Source organism: Motacilla alba, chromosome 1, assembly GCF_015832195.1.
Source record: "Motacilla alba alba isolate MOTALB_02 chromosome 1, Motacilla_alba_V1.0_pri, whole genome shotgun sequence".
Lineage (NCBI taxonomy): Eukaryota > Metazoa > Chordata > Aves > Passeriformes > Motacillidae > Motacilla > Motacilla alba.
The window spans coordinates 8,586,268-8,614,193 of NC_052016.1; the positions used below are offsets into that span (position 1 = coordinate 8,586,268).

Here is a 27,926-nt window from a genome sequence, read left to right on the forward strand (position 1 = left end):
TGCGGGAGCTCTGAGCATCTTTCCGCCCCGAAGCCTCTGTGGTTCCGCGGCTCGGGATGTGCCGAGCTCAGGGCTGGCCTGCAGAGGGAATCCTAAGCCCGTGCAAGGCTCCAGCCTCAAATCCCGCCATCCCCAGCCAAAACTCCAGCCTTGCCCAGCCTGTCAGGGAACGTCTCCCTGCTGCTCACGTCTCCCGAGGAGCTGCCACCTCGGTTTCTCTTCCCGGTGCTGCCAGCGATGATGCTGCCCACCTTCCATGGGGTGAGGTGGGATGGTCACGGTGCACACAGGAGATACACACACGTCTATGGTGCAGTGCTCTCCCATTTTTCCTCTCTGTCCTTCCCCCTTGCTGTATTCAGCCTTTCTCCACCCCTGCCTCTTGCTTGGGTGCTGGTCTCCATCCCTGGAGGAGAATGTCTTGCCACTGTCCTCTCTGTGTCACTGGTGTGCACAGATTAGAGACTATCCATTCGGGTTTGTGCTTGCCAACATGCTCAGATTCTAAAAAAAAGGACCGGGTTTCCCATTCCAGGTTGGACTACGTGCTTCCATCAGTAAATTACCTTCTCAAGCCTCACCAGTCAGCGACTGCCCTAAACCCTCCAAAAGGTGTGGCTCTGGAGCTCCTCAGAGCCCACCGGCTCTCAGGCAAGGGGTGTCACACATTGGAAAGAACTCCATGGGAGACACTCCATGGACATCCCCCAAGCACAGCCACCTTCAGGAGACCTCCCTGAGGAGCTGTCACCAGTGTCAGTCACCCAGCAGGATGGGAGCAGGGAATCAGGGGCTGGGCTGGGTTGGAAGGGACATCAAGCTCATCTCATTTGAACCTCCTAGATGTGGGCAGGGACACCTTCACTGTCCCAGGCTGCTCCAAGCCCTGTCCAGCCTGGCCTTGGACACTGCCAGGGATCTAGGGGCAGCCACAGCTGCTCCGGGCACCTGTGCCAGGGCTTTTTCATCCTCACAGGGAACAATCCCCTCCCAATATCCCACCTAATCCTCTAGTTTTTGAATCACCAGGTGAGGAGAGGAAACCCATGAGGCTTCAGGCTCAGGATGGGAGTTGTGTGAAGGTGTGGCACAAGGATTTAGCTTGATTTAGCTGGATTTAGCTGGATTTAGCTCTGCCCTGTGGAATATGACAGAGAGGCATCATTCCATGCATTGCCCATCTGGCATAGCCTGGACTTCTGGCAGCCTGATGTGGGATGCAGTGACTCCTCCTCAAATGCCGGCCAGAGACAAAGGACATGGTCACCAACCTAAAGAACAGTGGAGGAAGACTATGGAATTAGAGCAGGAATCCCTCCTGTGCTTTAGGCAGCCCCACCTGCCCTCCTGCTGGCCACAGCTCCCACGTGGCTGTCATGGTTCTGCTCAGGGTCTCTTCCATGCCACAGCTCGTGGTTCAAAATAACAGCAGATTCTGTTTTCATTCTCGTTTAAAAATTAAAAAAAAAAAAAAAAAAAGAAAAAGAAAAAAAGGGAATTGTCTTGTCTTCTTGGTTGCCCAGAAAACGTGAAGTGAGTTTGACCTAAAGACTCAGGAACCAGAAGACAAACAGAACACACCCATGTTTTATTATTTGCAGGCCAATGCCGTGGTTTTTGGAGCCTGATTCATGATCACAGATGGATTGATGTTGGCAGTATGGAACCGTCAGACAGATTCCTTCACAGATGAAGATGAAGAGCCTTGCTTTTGCCAAAGGGTGAATGTATTCTTTATGAGACCAAACAGAGATGTAACACGGCACCTTGCTCCTGACAAGGCTGGCCTTTATTTCCTGGGTCTGCACTCAGGACATGCCTGAACTTTCCCATAAGTTTCAGCCCTGATGTGGGGCCAGGATCTACAGCCCTGAGTTCAGCGGCTGCTGTTGCAGCAGAGGCACAAAATAACTCCATTGACTTGGACTTTGTGTCCCCATTTTTCTCAGCACTTTCATAACTTGCCCACAGACCTGTGCTACAAATGGGCTTTTCAAGTCAGCCCTGTGCAAGGGAAGAGCTGGGAGAGGAGGTACCAGCTTTTCCTGGTGAGAGCTGGAAGGAGCCTGCTGCTTACCCAAACCCCTGTAAACATCTTTATCAGGGCATGAGGGGAAAACAGAGGGGCATTGCTGGAAAAACTTGCAGAGAGCTGGAAATGAGTGGAGCAGTAAAAAAAGGGAAGTGGCATTATGTGGTGATAATTTTAATCTCTGGGTCCAACAGCAACAGGACCTGGAGCTGCTGGAGAGACCCCAGAGGGGGCCCTGGAGCTGCTCCAGGGCTGGAGCCAGGCTGGCAGAGCTGGGGGTGCTCACCTGGAGAGGAGAAGGCTGCAGGGAGAGCTCAGAGCCCTTGCAGGGCCTAAAGGGACTCCAGGAGAGCTGGAGAGGGACTGGGGACAAGGCATGGAGGGACAGGACACAGGGAATGGCTCCCACTGCCAGAGGGCAGGGATGGACACAGGGAAGAAATTCTTCCTCGTGAGAAGAATTCCCATTTGTGGCTGGCCCTGGAATGTGACAGCACAGCCTGTGCTCTCTGTAGAGGCTGGTGCCAGATGATGTGCAGAATGACCCTGGATTCTGGGCTCCTGTATCCCTGGAATTCCTGGTCCTTCAGCAGAATCCCTCTGGCCATTCCCATGGGAGGGCTCCGAGTGGTGAAATTGCTGTTGGATTTCGTAAAGAACAGATTGTGGCCACCCCTGCAGATGCCTCAGCCCTGTCTCCTGCTCTGCACACTGGGCTGTGCTCTCGGAGGGTCACAGGTATTCCTGGGGTGAAGATTCACCTGCTATTCATCACTGGGATTCAGTGCTTCCCCCTTTCTTTCCAGAATATATGTCCAGTCCACATGGGCACAGAAATGCCTCTTGATTTCTTTTGCTCGCAGTTTAAAGAGAAAATCACAAAGCAGGTGATTTAAAGGGATATTAAAAGCTTTCTTATTACAAAGATTTCCCTCGTGTCCAGCTCCAGGAACGGGCACCTGCAAGCATGGGGCATGTGCTGTCACCTGGGGCAGAGTCAGAGACAGACAAAATCAGGAGACGGATGGAAAGAAGAAGTTTTTTTTTCTGCAGAAACTGCCCTTGGTTTCTTTAATCTCTGCAAGAAATGGGCCTTGTGGTTGACGCGACCAGGATAAAGGGTTTGGGGACACCGTGGCAGACCAGTGGATTGGTGCCACTCTCAGTGTGGGATGGCAGCAGACACAAAGATCTCACACCCTGGAAAGCCCAATCCTGAGCTTAAATTAGAGAACAAAATGAACAGCTTGGCTGATGGAGGAGATCTCCTGTCCCAGAGGGATCTCAGGTGATGACAGCTCCTTCCTGGTGGTGTGAGAAAGCTGAAGGAGATAATGGGAAGAGAGAGACCTGGTGTTGCAGATATGAAGGCATTTGCAAAGAAAAAGCCCAGGAACCCTGTGAGGTCTGGGAGCTCCATCCAAGCCTTCCCAGTGGTGGAACATGAAGGTGTTAATTGCTGCATTAAGTCCTGGATTTCGTGCGCTAATGAAGTGTCTTGCTCTGAGCACCCCTGAGTTGTGAGGGTGGAACAGGAGGAATGGGTGAAAAACCACACAAAATCTGCTCCAGGGAAGCTGCAGAAATTCACCTCTATAACAAACTGGTGCCTTATCCTGGCCATGGGAAGTGGCCTGGCTGAGGGGACACAGCTGCTCAGGGAGCATCCAGTGCTGCCAACTTCTCTGCAAGGATGTGGCAGAGCAGAGAGCTGAGCCCACAGACAGGCACGGGAGGGCTGGCAGCCCCAGCGCGCAGGACCTGGGGAGCTGCAGCAGCAGGAGCCACGCTGTGTGGTGGCCAGGTGGCTTCTGCAGGGAGGACAGTGCTGCTCCAGGCCATGGTGTTTCATGCCCATCCTGCGGAGATGGATGGCAGCTGGGTGGGAGCACTGCTCCCCGCGCTGCTGGGGTGCTGGGAGGAGGGTCTGAGGCAGGGGGTTCCTCAAGGCAGGGGCTACACCGGGCATTTAAAGAGGTTTATGGAGCAGAGGGAGTGCCAAGCAGCTGGTGGGGAGAGCCGGGTGTCCCGGTGGCCTTGGACAGGGAGAAGGGGTTCAGCCGGGGCTCCACTGGGGCGCTGTTGTTCCCCCAGCAGTGTCACCTCTTGTCTATAGCCCCCAGGGCGAGCTCCGGCCGGCAGAGCCCCGGCCGGGCTGCAGGGCTGCAGGGGTTAACCCTGCGGCTCCCGCACCACCTCCCCGCCCGCCCGCCCGCCCTCCTCCCTCCCGCCGCCGAGGAATTTCCTAAAACACCCCCCCCCCCAAAAAGTGGGAATATAACAATAATAAAAAAATTATAAAATACCCAGCCTGCGGATCCCCCCTCCCGCTTCGATCTCCGCCTTTAATACCAACAAACAACTCCTCGACTCTCCCTAAAGGAGGCGCCTTTGATCGGAGCGAGAAGAGCCCCGCCGGGCATCGGCACCGGCACCCCCGGGCACCGGCACCGCCGGCACGGCTGCACCCCCGGCACCGGCATCCCCGCACACCGCTGGGCATCCACAGCCCCGGGCACCGCCGGCACCGGCAGCCCCGGGAACCGGCATTCCCTGGCACCGACAGCCCCGGGCACCGGCACCGGCACCTTCGGGCACCGACAGCCCTCGGGACCAACACCTCCGGGCACTGACATCTCCGGGCACCGACAGCCCGGGGAAACCTACATCTCCGGGCACCGACAGCCCCGGGCACCGGCACCGGCACCGGCATCCCCGGGCACCGACAGCCCCGGACACTGACATCCCCGGGACCGGCAGCCCCGGGCACCGGCACCTCCGGGCACCGACAGCCCCGGGCACCGGCAGCCCCGGCTCCAGCACCCCCGTGCACCGCACCGTGGTCCGAGGCGCCCGAGCCCGGATCGCGCCCGCGGCACCGGCAGCGGGAGCGAAGCCCTCGGCGCAGACCCCGAGACATCACCGGGACATCGGCAGCGCCCCCGCGCCCCGGGACCGAGGCCCCAGGGCACCGGCAGCGGGCTGCGATGCTTCCCGGGGCGGGTCCCCTCGCCTTCCTCCTGCGGTGCCTCCTGCTCCTGCTCGCCTCCGAGAGCCGAGCCCGGGCTCGTAAGTCTCACCCGCTCCTGTCGCGGCGGCGCGGCTTCCCTCCGTGCCTCAGTTTCCCCGGCGCCGGGGTCCCCGGAAGTTTGCGGGGTGCTGGCTGAGGGCACGGGGAGGTTTCTGACCACAGGTGCCGGGGTGTCCCGGGATGTCCCGGGACGTGCAGCCGGCCGGGTTTGCTGCCCTGCACTGCTGGGGACACACACGGCCGCGTCCCCCCTGCCCGCTGCTGTCCCCTGCGGGGCTGCAGAGCACCGCGCTCTGCCCTGCGAGCTGGCTGGGCGTCTGGGGGCTCCGGGGGCTGGCAGGGGCGGGAGGAAGGGCCGGGACCCCCCTCCATGGGCTAGAAATGCCACGGAGCAGGAGGCTGTCCTACAGAGTGCATGTCCTGCACGAGTGCATCTCCCCTCCGAGGGGGGACGGGACAGGGAGAACGCCGCCCCCGCCCCAAACACAGCTGGGGGCTTTCCTCCACATCCATCCCTTGTCCATCCCTCCGTCTCTCCTCCTTTTGCTCCCAGCGGGCTGGCTGAGGCACAGAAGGGCTGGGGTAAGGAATAGAGGTTTGGCACTGCCACGGAAAGGCTCGAAGGACATGGCCAGAGCTGCTCAGGAGCTTGGAGGGTGCTGGACGGGTTAATCGGGCCCGGGAGGTGGGCTTGGCTTGGGCAAAGCTCTGGGACCCTCCCAGTGGGTGCTGGGCGACATCGCAGAGCCCCCAGAGCTCCGAGCAAACTGGAGCAGGACCTGCTGTGTCCCTGCAGTTATTCCTCCCTTTAATCTGCTGGAATCCCAGCGGAGCCTGCCGGTGGCTTTGTCAGGGTGATTTACAGCGTGCCGGCTGCCAGCAGTGCATTAGGCACTCAAATAACCATCCTCCCGGAGTGCGCGCCCAAAATGTGAGCCCTGGATCGTCATCCCGACAGTGGGGTGTGCTGGGGGAAAGGCGGGGGGATGGACGGGTCTGTGCAAAGCCCTGGAGGGCAAACTCCGGGTGCATTCGGCTCCTTTCCCTTCCCTGGGCACATCCATCCTTCCCTGGGTGCGGGTCCGACTCCCTGGCGGGGATGGGAAGAGCAGGGAGCCCGTGCAGGAGGTGAGAGAGGCGAGAGGTGAGGAGTGTGTTCTTTGCAGGTGGCAGCAGCCCGTGAGCTGGGCATCAGCTGTGCTGGGTGGGGGCAGGAAGGGTTTGTCTGCTCTGGGGGAGAGCTGGCGGCTGCTTGCAGGACTAAAACGTTGATGGAGAACTGGTGGCTGTGGGATTGGAGCAGGGCTGGAGCAGGGGTCACTGCCCAGGGTCACTGCCCAGGGTCACTGCCCAGCTCTGGAACACCTCAGCTCTGTCACAGGGCTTATCTCACCACGGGGAGGGCTCCTCGAGGTCAAGGGCAGGCTGGTTTGGGTGGCAGAGTCATCATCAAATCGTGGAATTCTCTCCACCGTCCACCTCTGTGGGCTCCCCCTTTTCTCAGGGCTGGTGCTCAGGGAGAGTGAGGACAGGAATAAATTAGTTACGAGCAGGCTCATCAGCCAAGGGACCTACAGTGTCGTGGCTAAAAATAGGTGAGAAGCAGAAATGCTCGGGCTTGAAGGCAAGTCAGAAAAGAAGAATTTGCCCACAGAAACAGGCTATTTTAGGGGATTTGCACTCCAGCTGAAAAGAAATTCATCAGAAGCACAGGTTACTGGGACGAATGTGCTGCGTTCTGAGTAATTCAGGGGCAGTGGTTGAATGCAGGGATGTTTTGGCTGGAGGCATTTAAACACCAGACCAGCATCTCCAGAGAGCTCAGGGCAGTGGTTTTCCCCAGGAGCTTGGAAGCTGCTGTTTCATTTCTTTTTAACATGGTTGCTGGAGGAAAGGGGGTTCCTGGGATCCCTCTGTCCCAAAAGTTTGGATCCAGCAGGGATGAAGGGTGCTCCAAGATGGGAAGGACCGTGATGGAAAGTGAGTGCTACCCATGGTAAGGGAGAGGTGAGGGCTGCACACCCTGCTACAGGTAACAGAGCATTCCCTTGGGAAGGAGTGGCGGGAAGCAGGACCTTGCCTGGCTTCTCCACTCTGGAGAGCTGAGAGATGCTTCAGGAGGCTGCATTCTCAGAGTTCTCCAGGCTCCTAAAGTCCAAGAAGATATTTCCAGCCCAGAGCTGAGCGAGGCGAGTGTGCAGGAATTGATCTGCATGTGAGTGGAGTCTTTAGGATGCCACATGTCAAGGGCCCCGTGTGTTTTAGCCAGTCTCTTCTCAGCTAAGCTGCATTTTAAGCCCTTCATAAATACAGGGCTGTCACAGGAGCGCCTGGACTCTGTGTACCAGGCAGTGCTCTTTACACTTTATTTATGGCTGCTCTTAAGAACTGGTTTGCATGAGCTGCCTCCCTCACGCCCAGCACAGCCCTGGCTGGCAGGTGTGTGACCTCCAGAAAAGCTGTGGGAGCTGAGAGCCCAGCTCAGACATGCCCTGCTCCAGAGACAGCTCCAAAGGTGCCATCTGGGGATGCAGGACAGGCTTCCCGCCTCAGCCTCGGGATGGAACGGGAGAGGAGGAGTGAGGGGAGATGGGCAAGACCCCACAACGTCCTGTTGAGCCATCAAACTGCTCAGGACACTCCCAGAGACAGAATGACAGAAGACCATTAAAGACTGAGGACAGGTATTGTGGGAAGCTTTCCAGCCGCCAGGAAATTGAAACCTCACCAGAGGCTGTGGCAGAAGCCCTGAGCAGCACCTTCACAAGGTGCTGCAGAGACACCAGTCCACGGAGACAAGCTGGATGATGTGGAGAAACGCAGAAACCCACCCTGGCTACACCTCTCACACCACGGGAAGGGAATGCCTCCTTAGGATGCACCTCAACAGCCTCTGACACCAGCCACCAACAAGATGCCACCCCACAGCTTCTTGGCCTGCTCTAGATCCAGTGAGAAGTAAACCCACATGCCTTTTCTGAGTGTGCTGCTGCTGCAGGTGCAGTAAGTGAGCTCACCTTGCTGATCAGCACGGGAGGAATGCACTGCCACAAATGGCTTTTCACTCCATCCAAGGGAACCAGGACAATGTCCAAAGTTTGAACTCGGAACATGAAACTATTAGCCTGGCATGGGCAAAAATGGTCCAGAGCCTCCAGCTTTTAAGCCTCATCCATCCATCCATGCATCCATCCATCCCCATCTTGCTGCTGCCCAAGCATGCTGGCACCTCTTGCCAAAACCCCAGCACTGCTGAGATGCCAGCTCGTGTCTCCTGCTGCCCAGCACCGCCAGTCAGCTTTAATTTCACCAGCAGGCCCTTTGCAGTCATGAATCAGGCTGCTTTCGAGGGCTGGACCCAAACCAGGGCTCCACTTGTGATTAAATGTTTGAAGGAAGCAGCCAACTGGCATGGGAGCCTGCGGGCTGAGTGTCACACCAAGGCAGCTTCACTTCTTCACCCTCAGCATAATTCATGGGGATGCTGCAAGCAGGGAGAGATGAAGTCATTTTCTCACCCTTTTGCAAAGCCATGATTTTTTTTTTTTTTTAGATTTTTTTGGTAATTTTGGAGGTTTTTTGTATGTTTTTGTTTTTTAGTTTAGTGGAGTTTTTCCCTCCCTCCTCTGGGTTTCCTCGTACTCAAGCCACACACTCACCACTTCTGTGTGGTCTGCTGTAAGCTTGTGACCTGCATGGCCAGCAGCAGGGAGCTGCTGACTCCTCAGGAGCTCTGCGGACAATGTGAAGCCCTGATCAGGGAAAAGGAAGGAAAACACCTCTGCCTGTCCCTCTGGTAGCCCCCAGAGCCCCTGCAAACCCCCACACGTGCTGTGCCTGGGCCAGCCAGTCTGGACAGCTGGTGGCCACCCCTTGCGAAGGTGCAGCTTGGGGAATCAAGAGCCTAAAGCCATCCAGGAGAGGCTCACACCTGCTGCCAGGGCTTCAGCTGGAAGAGACCTATGAAGATTCTGTGGCCCCACAGGGCTGCCTTTCCTGCCGGCCAGAGGGTCTGGCTGTGGTAGAGCATCACCTGAGGGTGTCATGAGCTGAGGAGGGACTGCAGCCCACCCCAGCAAATTTGGGTGAATTTTGGCTGCTTGGCTGGAGAAATCCATTAAGCAGGTGGCATCTCCAGCTTCAGCAAGGTGGGACAGCACCAGCTGGGCCATCCAAGCCACTGCTGTGTCCCAGGGGATGGAGTGCAGCGTGGGATGGCTCTTGGGGTGGTGAACACCACTGAGATAATTCTGGGGACCCTCTGCTATTCATTAAGCTCCCAACAGCCTGGCAGGGTCAGCACCCGCTGGCTCACCTGGGTTCATGCACTGCGTGGCGGGCACCATGCCTTGGAAAACAGCCCTCTCCTGCCTCTCCAGGGTGCTGCAAGGTTTTAAAAGACCCATAAATGCTCCAGGAGCTGTAAACGTCTCCACTGCCTTCGAGCAATCGCCCAAACCACCTCCAATTCCCCCGATGACATAACCTTTAAAAGCACCTCCAGTTCTCAGCGGGGCTGGGAGCAGTAAAGCACGAAAATCACCCTCAGACAGGTGTGTGTACCCTGGCTATTGCGGGATCCAGGTTCCTGCAGGGTTTGGAGCTCGCTGGAGTCACACCAGTGCTGCACCAAGCCAGGGCAAGCCAAAGGGCTGGGAGCCACTGGGATGGCACAAACAGCCCAGTGCTGCTTGTACATGGATCCTCGAGAGAATGAGCTGAAGCTCTTAGGGGGAGCAAAAGGTTTTTCCCCAGAATGTGTTTTCACCCATAATTTTTCTGTTTGTTTTTTTTTCTCCTCCCCTTTCTTTATTTTTTTTTTTAGTAACAGTGAAAATGCCCCCTAAATTCAGGGTCTTCCACCTCTGTCACCACTCCCAACCATTCTGATCTCACTGGGGGAAACTCCATCCCGAAATCACCTGTCCATCTTGCAGTGAGCATTTCTGTTTCAGAGTGAAAACTCTATTTTCTGCCTCAAAACCACCCATTCTGTTCCTTTCTTGCAAAGGGAGTCCAGTTTGCCCGGAGGGGCTGCCCCTTGGGGCGGACGGGTCCCAGTGTAAAGAATGCATGCCAAAAAAAGTAATAAAACTGGGGGGAGCAAAATCTGGGTTTGGTGGGTGTGATGTGGGGAATGAGGTGAAGGCGGTCCTTGCTCTCCTGGTGTGAGCTCCCCAGGAACCAGCCCCTTTTCTCACCGGGCTTCTCCTGCTTGACTTGCAGGGCCAGAGGCGTTCTGCGACTTCAACGGCAAGAAGTACAGCCCGGGGGAGAGCTGGCACCCGTACCTGGAGCCCCAGGGGCTGATGTACTGCATCCGCTGCAGCTGCTCCGAGGCACGACACGGAACCAGGGCTGGCAGGGACCTGCCAATGCTCCTGATGCTGCTAATGCTGCTCCTAATGCTGCTAATGCTGCTGCTAATGCTGCTAATGCTGCTGCTAATGCTCCTAATTCTGCTGCTGCTAATGCTGCTGCTAATAATAATAATAATAATAATAATAATGCTGATAATAATAAAAATAAAGTAAAACAAAATAAAAATAATAAAATAAAAATTAAAATATAATAATAATATTGCTGCTAATGATGCTAATTCTGCTGCTCATAATAATAATAATAATAAAAATAAAAAAATAAAAATAATAAAATAATAATTAAAATATAATAATAATAACAATAATATTGCTGCTAATGCTAATTTTGCTGCTAATAATAATAATAACGCTGAAAATAATAAAAATAAAATAATAATAATAATTCTGCTGCTAATAATAATAATGCTGAAAGGAATAAAAATAAAGTAAAATATAATAATAATAATAACAATAATAACAATAATAATAATAATAATAGTATTGCTGGTAATGCTGCTAATTCTGTTGCTGCTGCTACTGCTGCTGCACTGGGGCTTTGCTTGGCAGCTTTGAAGCAGCTCAGTCCTGCTGTCTCATTTGAGCAGAAGAGTTATTTTTTATGCAGGCAGATAATGATGGGCCAAGGGAAGGGTTCCAAACTAGAAGAGAGTAGATTTAGATTAATATGTTCACAAGGAATTGTTCCCTGTGAGGGTGGGCAGGCCCTGGCACAGGGTGCCCAGAGAAGCTGTGGCTGCCCCTGGATCCCTGGGTGTGTCCGAGGCCAGGCTGGAGCGGGCTGGGATGGTGGAAGGTGCCCCTGCTCCTAACAGGAGCTGGAACAGGACCTCCAAGGCTCCTTCAGAGCTGAACCGTTCGGTGATTCCATGGCTCTGGAGCCTGCTGGGCTGCGGGTGGAGGTGGCTGAGGGCTGCTGTGGGATGATGGGTGAGAGACCAAGGCTGGGCTGGAGCCAGGGCTGGAGGCATCCCTGGTGAGCCACAGCCCACACAGTTTGTTGTGGTAGCGTGTTCCTCCTCCTGCAGGGCTGAACCCCGGGCCGACTGCTCCCTGGGGACTAACCAGAGCCCGTTTCTCTCCACAGAACACCAGCATCAGGTGCTCCCGGATCCAGTGCCCGGCGCTGGCGTGTGCCAGCCCCGTCACGGAGCCGCAGCAGTGCTGCCCGCGCTGTCCAGGTGCGTGGGCATCCCTCGGGGCTGCCCCGGCTCACCGAGCTCCAGCTGCTTTCCCCTCCAAAAATCTCCTTTGGATGGAAAAGGGCTCTCTGCCAGACCGCCTTCTCCCCTCGCCCCCATCCCAAGTGCTTTGTAGGGACAAAATGTCAGTTCACACTTCTGGGGCAAAACAGGAGCTGGCAATTTGTTCTGATTGCTTGCCAGCAAAGTGTCTCGGATTAAAAAAAAAAAAAAAAAAAATTAGGGAAAAAAATTTGTAGTTTTTAACAACTTCTTTCTCTGCACTGGAGACTACCTCAAGTTTTAGCCCCAAAAGTTTTTCTGCCTTACCATTACTGATTGCCTCATTTTACCACAATATGTTCATTCTCACCCCCTCAGATTACCTCAAGATTTAGTCCCTAAACTGTCCTTACCTGAGTGCTGGCAGAGCTAGTTGGAAACCATCAGTGATTTGAGAAATTAGGAAAAAAAGATTAATTTTCATTTTTTGCTAACTACCCATGAGACAAGCCCTTTTTACCTGACTCCATCCGAATCTTGGTACAGCCAGGGGAGGGAAAAGCCCAAGAACTTTGTTCAGAACTTTGTGAGGCCAGGCTTTCCCACTGTGGGCAGTCAGGGCAGCCCCATCCTCCAGAACTTTTTGGCCCCTTCATTTTTAGACCAGCCATGCAGCTCCCTGGCCACTTCAGAGTGCCCATGGGGTGTGAAGGGTCCTTTTGGGGCGGGCTGGGGGGGCACTGGGGCTGGCTGTGACCCCGTTCCTTTCTCCTACCCTTTCGCAGAGCCCCCTGCCCCGTCCGGGCTGCGTGCGCCCGCCAGGTCGTGCCGGTACAACGGGAGCACGTTCCAGCAGGGAGAGGTGTTCAGCGGCAGCGAGCTGTTCCCCGGCCGCCAGCCCAACCAGTGTGTGCAGTGCAGCTGCTCCGTAAGCACCGGGGCTGGGCTCCCCCTCACCCCTCACAGCCCCTGGGCAGCTCTGCTGGCAGCAAAGGGGGGCAGGAGCCTGGCCAGGAGATAAGGAAGGGGAAAAGGAGCCCCCAAAGCACCTTCAAGAGCACACACACGCACACAGGGGTTGCATCAGCTGGTGCTGGACACCTGTCCAGCCACTGTCTGTGGTGCTGGGGTAGCTGCTCTGAGCCTCTGGGGCGGGCACCCAGCTCAGAGCAGGGTGGGAAGAGAAACGACTGAGGTGTGGGAATGATGCAGCTCTTGAGGAGGCTGGTTCCTCTCTTAAGAACCCCAACGAGGTGTTGGGAAACACCGGGAAGGAGCCCTCCAATCCAGCTGCATGTGCTCATCCACCACTGTCCCCAGGAGCCTGTGTCCCTCTCGGCTGTCACTCGGCTCTGTGTGTTTGTCAGGGTAATGCCTCGCATGCAAAGGGGAAAATAAAGGGCTGACTGTGGAGCCTTCACTGGGGGGATCTCCCCGGGCTGTGTCTGATGTTGCCAGCTGCTGGAACAGCTGCGTGAACAGCTGGTCTAACCCTCTTTGAGAACTGCCCCAAGGCCAGAGCCTCTGGGATAAATCCTGCTAATTTTTAGGGCACTGGCTCTTCCCTGCCTGAGGCAGGGCACTGCTGCGAGCTGCTGGGCAGGAGGAGGAGGAAGGGAGAGGCAGGTGTGGATTCCCTGGGTGCAGAGCAGGGTTTGGTACACAGGGTCTGCCACCAAACTCCCGTCATCCTCTTCGTGTTCCTTGCACAGCTGTTTGGCTTCCTGATGGGAGAAGAGGCAGCTGTGGTTTGGTTTTCTAAGGATATCCTTGGCTGACCTCTTGGTCTTGCTTGACTGGGAGCTGGTGGATACCCCAGAGAAAATTGCTGCATGGAGATGACCTTGCTGTTGAGGTCTGGCTGCTGAACATCCTTTTTTACCCTTTGGAGAAGTAGCAAAAACTTATTCCTGCCATAAACTGGTGCAAATCCACTGACTGAGGTGGCACTGGGATGCACAAAGATCAAGGCTGGGCTCGACCTGTGCTTTTCAGCTTGAATCACCTGCAGCAATGATATTTTCCAAACGATCCACTTAGGTCTCTCCCTGCACCTCTGTGTGCTCGGCTCTGGTGTTGTGGAATTAACCAAGGGAGAGGGAGGGCAGAGCTTTGGTGTGGACCTGAACCTGGGCTCAGAATCATGAACCTGGGCTCACTTCCACCCATCTCTTCCAGGTCCTTTTCCTGGCAGATGCCAGTGAAAATCTTCTGGGGGGCTGCTCTGCAGGGCTGAGAGGTGTGTGGTGGCTGTTTCAGCCTGGCAGCACCAATGGTGCCTGGGAGGGAGGCACTGCCTGCCCTTTTTGGGGAAGAGCAGTGTGCTGACCATGGAACAGCCATGCCAGGAGAAGACACAGCCCTGATGTGCCCTGCAGGACAGACAGACGGTGCAGCAGAGACAGACTGCAGCTGCCAGCAGGTGCTGGATGATCGGTGGCATTGCAAGGATGACTGGTGGCATTGCAAGATGGATTAGCAGGGGGCTTTTTGTCATGGACTCATCAAATCCTGGAATGGTTTGGGTTGGAAGGGACCTGCGTGGGGGACATACAGCTCTTTATAAGGCTGACAATGTGTTTTTCCCTTCTGCCCTCCCAGGAAGGCCAGATTTACTGTGGCTTGGTGACCTGCCCCGAGCTGCTGTGCTCCTCTCCCTCCAGCGTGCCGGATTCCTGCTGCCAGGTCTGCAAAGGTAACGGGGCTGGGAATGAGGGCTGGGACACTCCAGCTCCTGCCACCTGACAGCAGGAGCCATCTCAAGCCACACTGGCAGGATTTTGGAAGCCTGGGCTGTAAATCAGGCCGCATGTTATCTCTTGGTTGCACCAGGAAGCGCAAGCTGAGGGCTTGGGTTTTCCTTGGATAAAATGAATTGCATGTGCAAGGCTCCTGCCTCTCCAGATTCCCGGGCAGGCCAGCACATGGAGGAGAGCTGCTTTCAGCCCCGCAGCATCTTCCAGGACAATGTTCTTCCCTTGCAGATGGCTCCTTTGAGAAGTCCATGGAAGAGGAACCCCTGCAGTTAAACAGAGGTGTTGTACGTGACTTTTGCATTTTAAAACTCTGCCTCTAGCTTCTAGCACAGCCCCCTGAACAGCTCACAGGATGCCCTTGCACACTGAGATCACCCCCAGCAGCTCAAGCAGGTCACCCAGGTCCTTGCACAGCAGAACCATGCACACCTGATTTGCAGGTGAATCGTGCCATGGAATAGAATCCATCTGGGAGATATCAGCCTAGGTGAGAGCTCAGGCCACGAGTGGAAGACTCCTCTGCTCTCTCTCAGCAGCATCTTGGGGACGTTGGACCTGGCAGAGTCAGGTGAAGGCTTGAACTTGTGACCTTAGAGAATTCTCCCAACATAAATGATTCCGATTTTATGATTCTGTGCATCTTTGGAAGAGCAAAAGACCTGCAGGAACTGGAGATCTGGGACACTTCTCCTCCTCCTTGTGGGCCAGTGTCTGCCAGGTTAAACAGCCAAAGGACATTGTCAGAGCAGACCCAGAGGTGACCAGCAGCCAGGCCTGACCCTTGCCCATAGAGCCAGGTGCCCAAATCTCTCTCGGGAGGGTTTTTCCTTCAGGAGAAGATGTCTCCTCTCCCCTCGGGCATCCAGGTGTCCTGCCTCCCACCAAGAGGGCAGTGCTGGGCTGGCCACCACTGCCTTCCCCAGGCTGTTTGTATCAGCAGCCCCAGCAGGGAAAAAGTGACTCCTTGGCTCTGAGGGCTCCTGCACAGCCACGTTTCGGAGCTGGGCTGCCCATGCCAGCTCTGTGGGATTAGGTCACTTAGCTCCTGGCTCTGCCCTTTTCCATACTGCTCCACCACCTATAAAACCTCCAAAATAGACACAAGGGGACCCTTTGTGTTGCGTGTCTTGTCCCAGCACTCTGCTCCTGGAAGCCTGGGATATTCCTGGGATTTTCCTGGGATATTCCTGGGATGTTCCTGGCATTTCAGTCCTGCTGGCTGGCAGCCCCATGCTGACTCCCCTGGTGCCTACCAGGTGGGAGAGCAGGATATGGCCCATCCTCACCTTTCTGATGCTGTCTGAGCCACACAGATGCCAGTCCTCATTCTCCCATCTAGGGAAGACCAGCCCATTTCCCTGTGTGTTTCAGGGATGCAGGAGCTCACACACTTCTCTGAGGGCATTGGGTTGAGTGTGGGTGCTGCCCCAGTGAGGGTGACCCTCATGGGGAGGACACCAGTGTGGGACACTGGCACCCACTGCTCAGCACCCCTTTGGTGGTGGCAACAGCAAGACCTGGAAGGGGCTGGAGCCCCAGGAAAGGCTGAGGGAGCTGGGAAGGGGCTCAGCCTGGAGAAAAGGAGGCTCAGGGGGGACCTTGTGGCTCTGCACAACTCCTGACAGGAGGGGACAGCTTCAGGGACAGGAGGAGAGGGAACGGCTCAAGCTGTGCCAGAGGAGGTTCAGGTTGGATACTGGGAAAGTTTCTTCCCCAAAAGATTGTCCTGGCACACCAGGTGGCCTGGCATCCCCATGCCCTGAGGGATTTAAAAGCTGTGTGAATGTGGAACTTGGGGACATGGCTTAGTGGTGGCCTTGGCAGTGCTGCGGGAATGGTTGGGCTCCATCATCTCAGAGGAATTTTCCAGCCTTAATATTTCTGTGATTTATATGGCTTGTGGGCCATTGCTTACCCCTGTGGTCTCTGCCCCTTCCCCTCCTGAGGGAAGGCGTGCAGGACATTGCATGGCTTTTTCCAGCATGCTTTGGAATGAGAACAGCTCAACTGCTGGAGTCTGAATCCCCTCTTTTCTCTGGCTGCTCACAGAGGCACTCACAAGACCAGTGCTTGGGAGAGGTGGTGGGGAGGAAGCCCCCCAGAGCCACCGTGTCCACGGTTCTGAGCTCTTCCCTGGAGTTAATTCCCAGAAGCTTCAAACCCAAGGGAGCAGGTGGCACCACTGTGAAGATCGTCTTGAGAGAGAAGCACAAGAAAGGTAAGGGATGGAGGGGCCAGGCAGTGACTCAAAGTGGCTTCTCCAGAGCTTGGAACTCTTCAGAGAGCCTGATTCAGTGGCAGGTTTCCACCAGCAAGCCCTTCTCCCCACTCCTCCACAGCCAGCCTCAACCAGGTGTCTCAGTCCTCATGCCCACAGTCTCCTGACTACCACTCTCCAAAATGGGTTGGAAGACAACTGGTCCTTGGAATGTTTTGGAGATCTGGGACTTGGGAAGGAAGGAGCTCAGCTGGAAGACTCCACATGGACCTTGCAGGGCAGTGCCACACAAAGACAGGATAATTCTCCTTGTGCAAGGCCTGGGTGTGACCCAGAGCTGCCCCAGGTGTTCCTCGGGAAGGACAGAGTAGGAAAGTGAGATGAGGAGGCCAGCCACTTGATCCAGAGGGGGGAATAACAGTTCCTTTCTCCTCTTGGCCGCTCTCCCACCGCTGTGCCTTCGGAAGGGCTCTTTCCAGCCCTTGGAGACGAAGGCCTGGAGGAAATTTTGGGACCTCCAGAAATTTCCGTGGAGGAGTCAGCAGGTGGCACTCTTCACTGTGCTTCATCCTGCCACAGCCTCGGAGGGACCCTGGGCTCCCAGAGGCTGGGAGCCAGGTGAGCTCCAGCCCTCACCTGCCCCAGTCCCAGCAGGGCGCTCACACCCAGCACAGCCACCTCCTGCCGCTGCTGCCTCTGTCCCATGGCACCTGCTGGGTCCCTGGGGCACCTTCTGGTCCCATGCCACCTTCTGTGGTGTCCTGTGCCCGCTGCTGCTGGATCTGTGGCCAAAGGACCTGGCTCCTCCACACAGCAGGACCAGCCATGTCCGAGCTGCTGCAAGGCCGTGCCTCCACCGAGCCTTGGGCTGGCAAAGAGGAGGAGGATTTATGTCCACAGGCAGCTCTTTCCTGTCTCTCCTGCAGCTTGTGTCTACAACGGGAAGACCTACTCGCACGGGGAGGTGTGGCACCCCGTGTTCCGGCTCTACGGCCTGCTGCCCTGCATCCTCTGCACCTGCAGGGACGGCGTCCAGGACTGCCAGAAGGTCACCTGCCCCAAGGAGTACCCGTGTGAATATCCAGAAAAAGTAGATGGGAAATGCTGTAAAGTATGTCCAGGTAGGTGGGATCCTGCCTGCTCCTGCAGCTGCCTCCCAGTTCTTTCCCCAACCTTGGTTTAAAGCCTCAGGCTGACGGAGGTGTAGGCATTCAGGTTGCTGGTGGCTGGAATTCACACCAGACAAGTTCAGCAGGCTTGGCTTGTCTTGGAGGGCAGCAGGACTTTCCCAAGGTAAGGAAGATCCCCAAGACCCCCACAAGGTTCCATCTGTTGGGAGGATGAGGTCTGGAGAAAGGGCTTGCTTGAGGCAGGACACGCTGAGAGTGCTCGGATGGAGAGCATCATCCTCTCCTCAGGGGAGAGGACACACAATCTGCTCTCCAAACCCCCAGTGGCACAAAAACCACCTGAAATTGGGTTAAATTGTGCCAGCTGAGGTGTAGGTGTGAAGGCAGGGGCGAGGACACTACCCAGGAGAGGGGCTGTCTGTGGCACTCATGGTTTGTGGGAATTGGAACTCCCCATCTCTGGAAGGGGAGGTTGAACACACAGGATTTAGGGTGCTCCAGGTAGAACTGGGCTGGGGCTGGGACATGGAAAGGGGCTGGAGCACCAGGAGAGGCTGAGGGAGCTAGGAAGGGGCTCAGCCTGGAGAAAAGGAGGCTCGGGGGGACCTTGTGGCTCTGCACAACTCCTGACAGGAAGGGACAGCCGGGGGGGAACAGGGACAGGAGCAGAGAGAACAGCCTCAGGCTGGGCCAGGGGATGCTTGGACTGGATGTTACAGACAATTTCTTCCCCAAAGGTCTGTCCAGCCCTGGCACAGCTGCCCAGGGCAGTGGTGAGTCCCCATCCCCAGAGAGATTTAAAAGCTCTGTGACACTTGGGGACATGGGCCAGTGGTGCCTTGGCAGCGCTGGGGGAACAGCTGGACCCCAAAAGTCTTTTCCAAATTTAATGAGTCTGTGATTCCATGGAGGAGAAGACCTCTTTTCCCTTTCTGTTCAGTGTGCTTTGGGTCTCTCAGCTCCCTGGTCTTTGGAAAGCTGTTTGCCTTGCCACAGACCTGGCAAGGGTGTGACAGCTCCTCCTGTTCCCGCTGGAGAATGTTTTGTGGGTGATACCTCTCTGTGCTGGCATTTATCGGGAGATGTTCAGCTGATGGACCACCCACTGCTTGCCCAGGGGGGCTGAGTGTCTTTGAGCCTGGCTGGAGGGGCAGCAGGTTCTGCTTGATCCCCTCTGATCCACATCTCCCCGGGGTTTCTGTGGAGGGGTCTCACCCAGGAGAACAAGCAAAGGGCACTGCCATGGTTTGGAATGGCTGCAAAGTCGTTTGAGCTGAGATTTTCAAGGTTTTCCAGCCCCTGAGTGGAGAGGTTCTGGGATGGCCCCCTCAGGGGAGCGAAGGGCAGAAGCTCAGCTTGTTTTAATAAGGTTTTTGATATGTTTATGAGCAGGATTTATGATGTGGTGCCTGGTGGGAATGGGATGTGATGACTGAGCAGAACCCTTCCAGTCTTGCATTCCCACTCTAGTGGGTCTCCCTGGTTTAAATCCGACAACTTTCCCTGCTTGGGTCTCTTGTCTGCTGCTCAGACTGGATTTTATTTCCAATTAAACACCCTGATGCAGCCAGAATGATTGTGTTCCTGCTTTCCAGTTCTCACAGACAGCGATCACACGCACATTGCTCAGCCAAGTTACATCCTTGCCCTTTCCTTCACTGCCTGGAGGCTTTGCCCAGGTTCTTTTTCCAGGTACTTTCTGTGACTGTCCTCTCCTTCCTCCTTTGCATCCAGTAACTTAGGAATGCTAAGTGATTTTGCCAATTCCTGACCCCAGGAATTGCTGTGATGTGTTGTGTGGATGGGGGGACACTGCTGTGGGCAGAGCTGTGACCCTCTGTATCCCTGCCCCTCTTCCCCATGCTGTGGGGGTGTGAAGCTCCTCAGTTGTTAAATTCGCGTTGAATTCCAGGGGTTCCCTTCCTGCTGTGAAGGTGGGGCTTTAATCAGGCACTCCATGATCTCCAAGGGCTTTTCCAGCTTGAACAACTGCACACTTCTGGGAATGCCCTGAAGCAGGGGAGGGTGAAGGCTCTGGGGCAGAGGTTTCCCTGCAACAGGTGAGGGTGCTCGGCTGTGCTCACCCTCCTCATCCTCACGCTGAACTGCAGAGCTGAGCTCCTGTCCTCTGGCTGCTGAAAAGCCTCACTTCCCTTTAAACTTTGGGATTTCCATTGCCTCTCAGAGAAGAAGTGCTCAGGACCACCCCAGAAAGCCTGGGGGACAGCAGAATCAGGCCTAAAATAACTGTCTTACTAAAATAAACCCCAGGCATCTATTTATAGCCAAACTTTCTTTCGAGTAGTGTGAAAAGCTTCAGCATCCAAACTGACTGGGAGAACAAGGCTAAATTCAGCAGAGCTGGGCTCCTCTGCGTTCCAAGGACCACAACCAAAGGCAATAAATCTCCTTCCAAAACCACAGGGCATTCTTAATTACTCCAGATACATTAAAAAAAAAAAAAAAAAAAAAAAAAAAAAGGAAAAAAAAAGAGGGGAAAATTAGCAGCTCTTCTTTACCAAGAATGCTGGAAAAGTCACGTAGGACCCAGGGTGGATGTCCTTGTGGTGACACCCCGTGTGAGAAGGGTGCTGGGGCTGGTGCTGAGCCCACCTGTGGGGCTGAGCCGGGCACACTGCCCAGGCAGCCCAGGCTCCCTGCTATGGGCTCATCCCTTTGCTCCCCTGATGTTCCTCCCCCAGCAGGAGCGAGATGGGAAGTGGGGAATCCAGCCCCTGCTTTGTGGTTATGGTGGCATCAAGGTCGCTGCAGGGAGTGTGGGGGACCCAGATGGACAAAATCCCCCTTCTCCATCCCTGCTGGCACAGGGGGGATGAAAAACATGAGAATGAGGGGTCCACAGCTCCTTTATCAGCCTCTCCTTTGCTGCTGGTCCTGGAGCTGGGGCTGGGATCACGGGACTGTGCCCCGTGGCACCAAAGCCAGCGAGATGCCTTTTCCACGGCCTGGCTGCTGAGATGGTCCTTCCTGCCCCTCTCTAATGAGCTCTGTCCCTGTTTTTGCTCAGAGAGCAGAGTCAAACCCACGGATGACATGGCCAGCCTGGGGTGTGGCAGTGGCAAGGGCCCCAGCCGTGTCCTGGTGTACGCGTTTGTGCCGCCGCACTCCGAGCCCTCCAAGGAGATCCTCAGGACCATGGCCATCGAGAAGGAGCTGGCAGAAGAGGTGGAAATCTACAACTGGAAGCTGATTAAAGGTGAGCACCATTGTGAAAACAGCCAGCAGAGCAGGAGGTGTGTGTGGAAACCTGATGCTTTCCAAGCTTTGTTCAGTTTTTCTGGCTTTTCTCAAGGCGCTCCACCCCTTACGTGGTGAATCAAAACCTGCTGACAGCAGGCTGGCTTTTCTGACTCCCCCTTTTCACACTCTTTCCCTGCATTCCATGCAGACCAGGGGCTGGAAACCACTTCTGGCCCCGCTAACCTCACCTTGAGCTGCAACCCCACCTGGAGGCAGAGCACATGGGCAACCAAGACAAGGGCCTGGGGGCTGCTCCTGCAAACCTCCCTGCTCTCATGCCAAATGCACACAGAAAACAAAGGAATTGCTCTGGTGGCTCTGTGGTTTTGCTTTCGCTCTTTTTTTTTACACCCCAGTCCACCTACAGCTTGAAAGGTGCACACAAGGGGGATGAATTGTCCCCAGCCCACTTTTTGGAGGGGTGGGTTTGGACGCTCCTTCCTGTTGGTGTGTGCTCCAGAGCTCAAAGCACAGCAAACACGCTGTCAAATGGCTCCAATCTCTTGCTCTTTCCCCACACCTTCAGCTTTGCTCCTGTGGATGGGAGGAGTCTGGGTACACCTGGTCCAGTAGATATTTGTGCTGTGTCTCTCTGTGGCCCAGGGAAGCATCCCAGTGCCCCATTCCTGAGTTTCCACTGGACACACTCTACCCCAAAGAACTTGAGTGCTTCAGGTTGGTTGTACCTTTTCCATGGATGCAGTGACCTTGCCCTGTGTCTGCTGGACTTGTGCAGCCATCCTGGTCTCCTCCTGCTATGTCCAGGAGAGGTCTAGGTCTCCCTAGGGAGACCTCAGCCAGCTGCTGAGTCTGGGCACGGCTGGGCAGCACCCAAGAAATGAACCCCAGAGACAGAGCCCTGGTTGCCACCATGCTTCCATCCCGCCCCTGCCATGCTCCCTGCTGCCCGTGCTGCCCCTCCTCAGCGGGGCCTCCCTCACAATGGCACCTTGTGGCTGCGGACAGCTCGGGGCCTCGCCGCTTCCTCCCCTGGCTCCTTGGCACGGGGCAGCACCCAAAGCTTCTCGGCACCTTCCGAGGCCAAGAGCCTCACGTCTGCATGGAGCTCCCGAGCCCTGCCAGCCAGGGACAGGGGAGGCCCTTGTCCCTGAGGCCAGCACAGCTCTTTTGCTTGGCAGAGCGCAGTGTTGTTATTGGGAAAGAGCATGAGCTCACTCACATATGGATTCCACCTCTCCATGGGCCATCACTCTACCAACAGAGCAGCGTGTGTGGAGTGAAGAGGCTGCAAGTCACACCTGGACCTCATCCATCTGCCTTTGTATGGGCTCATGATACCTACGTGGCCTCGTCTATTTCTGGGCCGGGACGGTTTCCTCCAGGAGTTGGGAGGAGAAACCAGCACCAACTCCAGCCAACAGTTTTACCCAGCTGGCTGGTGGCGCACGGCTGGCCTCCAGAAGAGCTGCAGTGAGGGCTTCCCCATCTTTTTAGGGGTCTGAACATCACCAGGACTTTTGAAAATCTGATGGTTTTGATGTTTTTGGCCTGCTGTCCTCTCGCTAGGGGCCCTGTTAAGTCCATGCCCATGTTTCTCACAAATCCCCTTTCAAGCACCGAGAACGGTGCCCCAGCAGCTCTCTCCATCCCATCCCAAGGGCTGCCAGGAGTGCTCCTGCCTGTTGGATGGGATGTGTGTGCCAGGAAATGGCGTTGCCCTGTGCCAGCTCCATCCACCCTGCCTCTCCACTGGTGGACTGTCCTTAACTTGTGCTATCCTGGCTCCTGCTGGGGAACAGCCTGCCTTCCTCTGCTTCTTCCCAGCTCCTGGCACATCGGGAGTGACCCCCCCAGGTCTCAGCCAGCTCTCTGAGAGCTCCTGGGGAGCATTATCTAGGTCGGTTGATTAAAAGATGTTTATCTCTTGTAGCTCTTGTTTAAAATATCCTCTTGGTTACTAATGTGCTGGAAAGTGCTTCATCAGCCCCGGGGACTGTAAGCACACCCTCTTGCTCCTTTCTAATTATAGACCAGAAGAATTTATTGAACACTTGTGCCTTTCTTGCGTCAATAACAGTTTTATTATCTCCATCCAGTGTCTTCTTTTGTTACTGGTAGGACTTCTTTACCCAACCCACTGAAAGGACTAAATAACAGTCCAAAAATCCATCTATTTCTCTCTCTGCCTTTGACTTCCTGTACTAATTTTCCCCAGCTGATAACATCTCATTTATACAGATTGTGAGGCAGTTCCCCTTCATTACATACCCTTTTTATGTGTAATTGCTGCTGGGAATCAGGGAAAGTCTCTTAACCAAATAAGGGGGACCACGTTGCCTCTCACATCTGCTGGCAGCAAGAGCCTGGATGTTCCAGGAGCCTGAGAGAGAGGTGGGGAAGGATATTCCAGGCATACCTGCCTGGTTTGTCATGCCTTGCAGGAGAACAGGAATATCAGAACCCCTGATCCCACAGGAAGGGCACTGTCATTGCCAAACACAGGTTCTGGTTTGCAGGCGTCAGACATCTGAGTCAGGCACCTCCACTGAGGGCAGAAATACCAATCTCTGCTGGGGTCACTTGGGTTTTCTCCTGTCCTGGAGCAATTTCAGCACTGCTGACCAAGAGATAGAAACCTTTGGTGCTTGGCTGCTTCCAGGAAAGGAGATCACCTGAGGATGGAGGGGTCTCTGCAGTGGGGGAACATTGGTGTTTGGGGGTGACAGGGACCCCAGCATCCCCTTGCTCTCACCTTTATTTCTCTTATACTTTTAGGGGAGATTGGAACTCCTGCAGGCCAAGATGATTTCTGGAGCAGCAAAACCCTATTGCTTTAACCTGCTCCATGGTGAAACATCCTGATTCAACAAGCACTGGCTGCTTTCACAGAACCATAGAATCTTAGGTTTGGGTTTGGAGGGGAGCTTCAAGCCTGCCCCGTTCCACACCCCTGCTGTGGACAGGACACCTTCCACTATCCCAGTTTGCTTCATCCTGGCCTTGAACACTTCCCCACTTGTGTGGCAGCCACAGCTTCTCTGGGCAACCTGTGCCAGGGCCTCAAGGGAAGAATTTCCTCCTAATAGCTAATCTGATACTTAAAAGAGATGTCTCCTGGCCTTGGCCAGCCCTGGATCCATTGCCAGCTCCCACCAGGCTCTGGCAGCAGGTCCTGCACCAAACCAGGACCCTGGGGTAGACAGTGTCAGGAGTGGACAGAGAATCCCACCCTGTGTGAGCCTTGAACTGGGCATTGCAGAATCTGATGCCCTGTGTCCCCCTCTGCAGGAATATTCCATCTGATCCAGACCAAGAAGATCAGCAAGCAAGAATTCAAGCAAGAAGCACAAAACTTCAGGCTGATCACTAGGACAAATGAAGGTAGGGAGAGAAAAACCCCTTTTCCTCACTCCTCCAGCACTGCCTGCCCCAAACAACCTCCTGATTTCCTGCTCTGCTCTGGCCCTTCCAAAAGGCTGTGCAAATTCCAGCGTGGTGTGGGGAGCTGAACCATGGGGACAGCACTTGTGCAAGTGTAGCTGTGTTGGGGCTGACCTGTCCTCACACCCTACGCAACACTCCTGGTTAACAGCCACGTTTTCACTTTATGGCATCGGAAAGGGCAGCCAGCTTTCTAAAAGTGGCTGCACTCTTGTGAAATCCTGAGGTTTTGTCTCTCCAGAGCCCGTAAAACTGTTTGATTTTTATATCTAATCCATCTGCTGCTCCTGGGAGCATGGGGGGAGGGAAAAAAATGGTGCAAGGGATTAGCAAAAAATTAAACTGTTGAAATGTGTTTTAAAACCATTCAGGATGTTCCGGGATGTGCGTAAACATGACAAAGAGCAGGAATGCCTGTGCACAGGCTGGGAGCGCCTCGCTGCTCCCTGCTGGCTGCCTCCCCTCCCGGCTGGGCTGGAGTTTAGTGGGATAGGCTAGGCTCAGAGCCGTGCCCGCAGTGTCCAGCCCCCGTGGGGTCAGTGGGAGCAGCACTGCTGCCCCGGGCACACCAGCACTTCCAGTGCCCCAGGGGTTGTTCTCACCCTCAGTCCCTTTGAGACAGCATCTTTGGCCAAACAAACCCTGGGGGATTGTCCAGTCCCTGCTCCCAGGCTGGGCTTCACACCCTGGTGGAGTCTCTGGCACGTGCCTCCTTCTTCTTGCCTCAGTTTCCCCTGACAAATAACCCTGTTGTGAAACTGTCCCGCTGCCGTGGCTGCAAGTTCTAGGAAAGCTCTGACCCATGATTTCTTCACAGCAGAAGATTAATTCAGCTAGAAAATATTCCCTCCACCCCCGGGGTGATGACATTGGGGCTGCATAATCCTTGCTGGGATTGCACTGAGGGAAGAGAACACCTGGAGAGAAAGCATCGCCAGCTACCTCCTGCACATCTGGGGACTCTTTTGGGGAGCAAGGAGAGGGACTGGGACGCTTTGTCCTGGTTTGGGGGGGGCTTTGACAGCTCCACATTTGATCTGCTGGGAGTCTGCAGCTCCTTGGGGGGTTCAGAGGGATTCCTTCCCTCTTCTTCTGCAGCAGGATTTTCCCCTACTATAGGCTGCTGAATGAAGACCCAAGGCTGAGGCAGCAGCAGAAAAATGAATATAAATGGGGGGGATTTGAGCAACCCACCCCCAAATGGGGCTGACAGAAGGGAGCAGAGAACCATACCTGTCCAATGGCCATGAAACTGAAATTTTGGCTTTCTGAGGTTGAGGCAGAAGCAGAATGCTTCCTCCCCTGAGAGGCAGAAAGTCAGCCCAAATCAGAGACATGCCAGGGAGGACATGGACCTAACACCACATTAGAGCTGCCTTTAAAGAGCTGGAGAGGGAGGTTTGTCCCTGTTTCAGCCTGAGCCCCTTTTCTTTTCACACTGTGCAAGTGTTTTCCACAAAAAGCATTGTAAGTGCCACTGACTGTGCCATTAGTGCAGTGCAAGGGTGAGAGCCCCTCCGAACCCGTTTCAATTGCAAGACTACAGTACCTGTGGCTGGGGTCACTGAGGAGCTGCTCTGAACACGGCCTGCCCCGAGGCTGCTGCTCACATGTGTCTGTCCTGCTCATCCAGGTCACTGGAACATCTTCCGAGCGCAGACGTCGGAGCTGAGCGTGACGGAGAGCCCAGAGAAGGAAACCAAGACCCTGTAAAGCCAAGAACTCCTCCCTAGCTATCGGTTTATCTACACACAGACACACATACACGTATATATGAACTCCAGAGCTGCATTATTAAATAGACTGGCACTGCAATACAGGTTACACTAGGGGAAATTCCAGCAACTCCAGAGAACTATGCCAACCCATGGAAGCCACAGCCGGGCAGGTGCTTCTCTCCAGCGGGGGAGCCATCGCCTCCCAGAGGTGTTGGATGAGCAGAGAGAGGAGGGACAGATGGTGGAGGGGTGGGACCTGGTGCCACACGAGGAGGGGTGGATCCATCCCGGACACCCCAGTGCAGCAAAGCTGAACATGACCGTGCTTCTCTCCAGCTGCTGGGGGAAAGGTGACCTGCAAAAAGAGGAAAATCATCCATCCTTCTCTCCTTGGAGCCCCTGGGAGCTGCAAAGGGGTTTCTTTGGCTGGATGCCCTCCAAGGGGTGTTTTTTTGAACAATCTCTCTTCCAGCTGGGATGATTCTTTTCCCTCTTTGCAGGTCACTTGAAAATGTAGGTTTTGGGAGGACCCACCTGCTGGCAGGGTCTGAGACCCTGCACACTGCACTAAGGTCGCTGCTCAGCATTTATTGTGCTATATATTTATATCTATCCTATATAATATCTACTGGGCTGTATTCACAGGAGGGGCATCTCCCAAAGGGCAAACAGGATAATTTCTGCAGCATGGGGAGGAGGGCGTGCAGCAGCATCCCCTTCCCCCTGTCTGGAAACAGCTTTGGGGGATTTTCAGGTTGTTTTGGTACATATATTTATCCCTGGATTCTTGTTTTATTCTGTTTTGATAAATCTATTTATTTGGAGATCCAATTCTGTCTGAAAAATCTGATTAAAAGTCTTCTTGATTCAGCTTCCTGTGCTGGTTCTCATTTCCCTGCAGGGTGTGTGTGAAGGTTTGAGGGCCCTGGTAGGGTCTGGTTCCCTTGCACTCACTTGGGGCTGGGACGCAGAGAAACCCACACAAGCTTTTCTCATCCCTAGGGCATCACCCCTTCCCATTTGCTTGTGGTCTGCTCACGGCTCTGGGCTGAAAACAGAGCTCACCAGGTGCTGAGGTGCCAAGGTTTATCCAGGAGAAAGCTCCTGTGAGGCTTTGAGCATTAGGAGAGCTCCCCGTGGTGGCAGGTGAAGGGAGAGGGGCTGCCTGCATGGCCCAGGGCTGCTTGCGTGGCTGGAGCAGGAAGGATGCTGCCAGTGCTCTGACCCCTCTCTTGGCAGGCCCCAGTGCTCTGACCCCACTGGATGCTGCCAGTGCTCTGACCCCTAATTAGCTGGCCCCTGTGTGATCTAACTGGAGCTGAGCCCAGGGCCAATTTGTGCTCATTTACCAGAAGTGGAGGTGTTTGTAGTGAAGCTGCCCCAGTGGGGTCATGGGGAAGGCTGAGAGCAAAGCAGCACGAATCCTGCACTGCCTGGTCCAGGTGAGGCTTCCTGCAGGTACCCACAGGGTGCTGAGCCCACACAAGCTGTCCTGGGGGCATGGACACTGAGCCCAGATGCAGACAGACCTTCTGGGCACAGCCCAGCTGAGTGCCTGACACACAGAGCTCCTCTGCATGCCCAGGAGGGTGGTGGGTGCTGCTAGGTGCCCCGTGGCCAGGAGAGACCCTTTGGTGAGCAGCAACAGAGGAACCTGCATGGGCTTGGCCTCTTCTCCCAGGGAACAGGGACAGGACAAGAGGGAACACCCTCAAGTTGGCACCAGAGGAGGTTCAGGTTGGATTTTGTGAAAATTCTTTCCCCAGAAGGGCTGTCCAGCCCTGGCACAGCTGCCCAGGGCAGCAGTGAGTCCCCA

The 27,926-nt window shown here is 55.1% G+C and overlaps 1 protein-coding gene across 1 annotated transcript; it reads left to right on the plus strand.

Annotated features, from left to right (window-relative positions):
• Positions 1-4,908: 4,908 nt before the first annotated feature.
• On the plus strand, positions 4,909-26,142 carry CHRDL2 (chordin like 2). The gene is made up of 11 exons (XM_038138814.1): positions 4,909-5,101; positions 10,290-10,402; positions 11,529-11,622; positions 12,411-12,553; positions 14,227-14,320; positions 14,610-14,665; positions 16,431-16,599; positions 17,526-17,720; positions 20,758-20,946; positions 24,240-24,332; positions 26,026-26,142. Exons 1-11 carry the CDS (start codon positions 5,020-5,022, stop codon positions 26,103-26,105), a joined length of 1,308 nt encoding a protein of 435 aa, XP_037994742.1. The 5' UTR covers positions 4,909-5,019; the 3' UTR covers positions 26,106-26,142.
• Positions 26,143-27,926: the final 1,784 nt, after the last annotated feature.

Coding starts and splice junctions, on each gene's coding strand:
- CHRDL2 (XM_038138814.1), top strand. CDS start 5,020: ATGCTTCCCGGGGCGGGTCCCCTCGCCTTCCTCCTGCGGTGCCTCCTG. Junction 10,403..11,528: donor TCCGCTGCAGCTGCTCCGAG/GCACGACACGGA, acceptor TTCTCTCCACAG/AACACCAGCATCAGGTGCTC. Junction 16,600..17,525: donor GAGAGAGAAGCACAAGAAAG/GTAAGGGATGGA, acceptor TCTCTCCTGCAG/CTTGTGTCTACAACGGGAAG.